Here is a 1366-nt window from a genome sequence, read left to right as displayed (position 1 = left end):
GATGATGTGTGACTGTGTGTGTGTGTGTGTGTGTGTGTGTGTGTGTGTGTGTGTGTGTGTGTGTGTGTGTGTTTCAGATATCGATGAATGCACCATTGAGAACGGCGGCTGTGAGACGTTCTGCACCAATTCAGAGGGAAGTTATGAGTGCAGCTGTCGCCGTGGTTACGCCCTCATGCCCGACCTCAGGAGCTGCACAGGTCACACACACACTGCACATTACATGCACACACACACACACACACACACACTCAAGCTGTGCTGACCTCTGACCTCTGGCGTGTGTGTGTAGATATCGATGAGTGTGAGGACAGTCCTGACATCTGTCACGGCGGTCAGTGCACCAACATCCCCGGGGAATTCCAGTGCCTGTGTTTCGACGGCTACATGTCGTCTGAGGATATGAAATCATGTCTGGGTAAATCACACACTCTTTCACTCATTCATTCATTCTTTCATAATGAGGCTGAGGACAGGAGAGCATCAGCATTCATCACACAAATGCTAGCATGGTTTTTTGAACATGTACTGTGTCTGAAATAGACTGGAGCACTGTGTGCACACCATAACACAGGCCTTCCCAAACTGAGCTGATGAAATTAATAATTAAATGTTAAATGAATAAATCATTTTTAAATAAAAAGTCAAAATAAAATGTATTAAATCATTTAAAAAAAATTAAAAACCATCGAAATAAAACTCATACTAAAATGTAATTAGTTATAAAAAGGAAAAAATAGCCGTTTAAAAAAAAAAAATCTGCGTGGTTACAAATGTGATATTGATTTTATACAACAGTTCAATAAACAATAAGTTAATATTAAGAGACTTACGTTTTAGACACCATATTGGCTTTTTTTGCTCTATTTCGCCACCAAAAATAATTGCAAACACAGTCACAGCGCTGTTTTGTGTCTCTGAGCAAATAACGGTGATTCGTTCCTGAATGAATCAAGCGTTTAAATCAGTGGTTCTCAACCTTTTTTTCCACCGGGCCGCACTATGGTCCAAGTGCAAGTCTCGCGGGCCGCACGCATATCATTTACATATTACGTCAGCAATACAAACCAACCTGATTTATAATATTATAGCCTAAATATTATGATATCTAATCGATTACATTCATTGAAATAAATAAATAATTCTACTCCCCATAAATAACACCCAATTTTGTGAACTTCGGCTCGAAAGGAGTAACAGCACAATCATAGGCGGAGTTTCACTTTTATGCGGGGGGGGGCCCCCTGGCAGCCGAGCCACGAGCACTTTTTTATATGTTCTACATTTCACGTATTTATGTAACACATATTCTATATAAAAAAATGTATTTAGAATGAACAATAACTGCTGTACAAAGAGTAAAAAA

At 39.5% G+C, this 1366-nt stretch overlaps 1 protein-coding gene across 1 annotated transcript in view; it reads left to right on the top strand.

Annotated features, from left to right (window-relative positions):
* Positions 1-1366, top strand: part of LOC107698881 (fibrillin-1-like) — an 86604-nt gene that overhangs the window by 40987 nt on the left and 44251 nt on the right. Inside the window, 1 exon segment of the mRNA XM_016500015.1 lies at positions 293-392. Coding sequence (XP_016355501.1) covers positions 293-392 — 100 coding nt within the window.

The sequence above is a fragment of the Sinocyclocheilus anshuiensis genome, unplaced genomic scaffold, assembly GCF_001515605.1.
Source record: "Sinocyclocheilus anshuiensis isolate Anshui unplaced genomic scaffold, SAMN03320099.WGS_v1.1 scaffold146, whole genome shotgun sequence".
Classification (NCBI taxonomy): domain Eukaryota; kingdom Metazoa; phylum Chordata; class Actinopteri; order Cypriniformes; family Cyprinidae; genus Sinocyclocheilus; species Sinocyclocheilus anshuiensis.
This window is presented reverse-complemented; position numbering and strand designations above follow the sequence as displayed.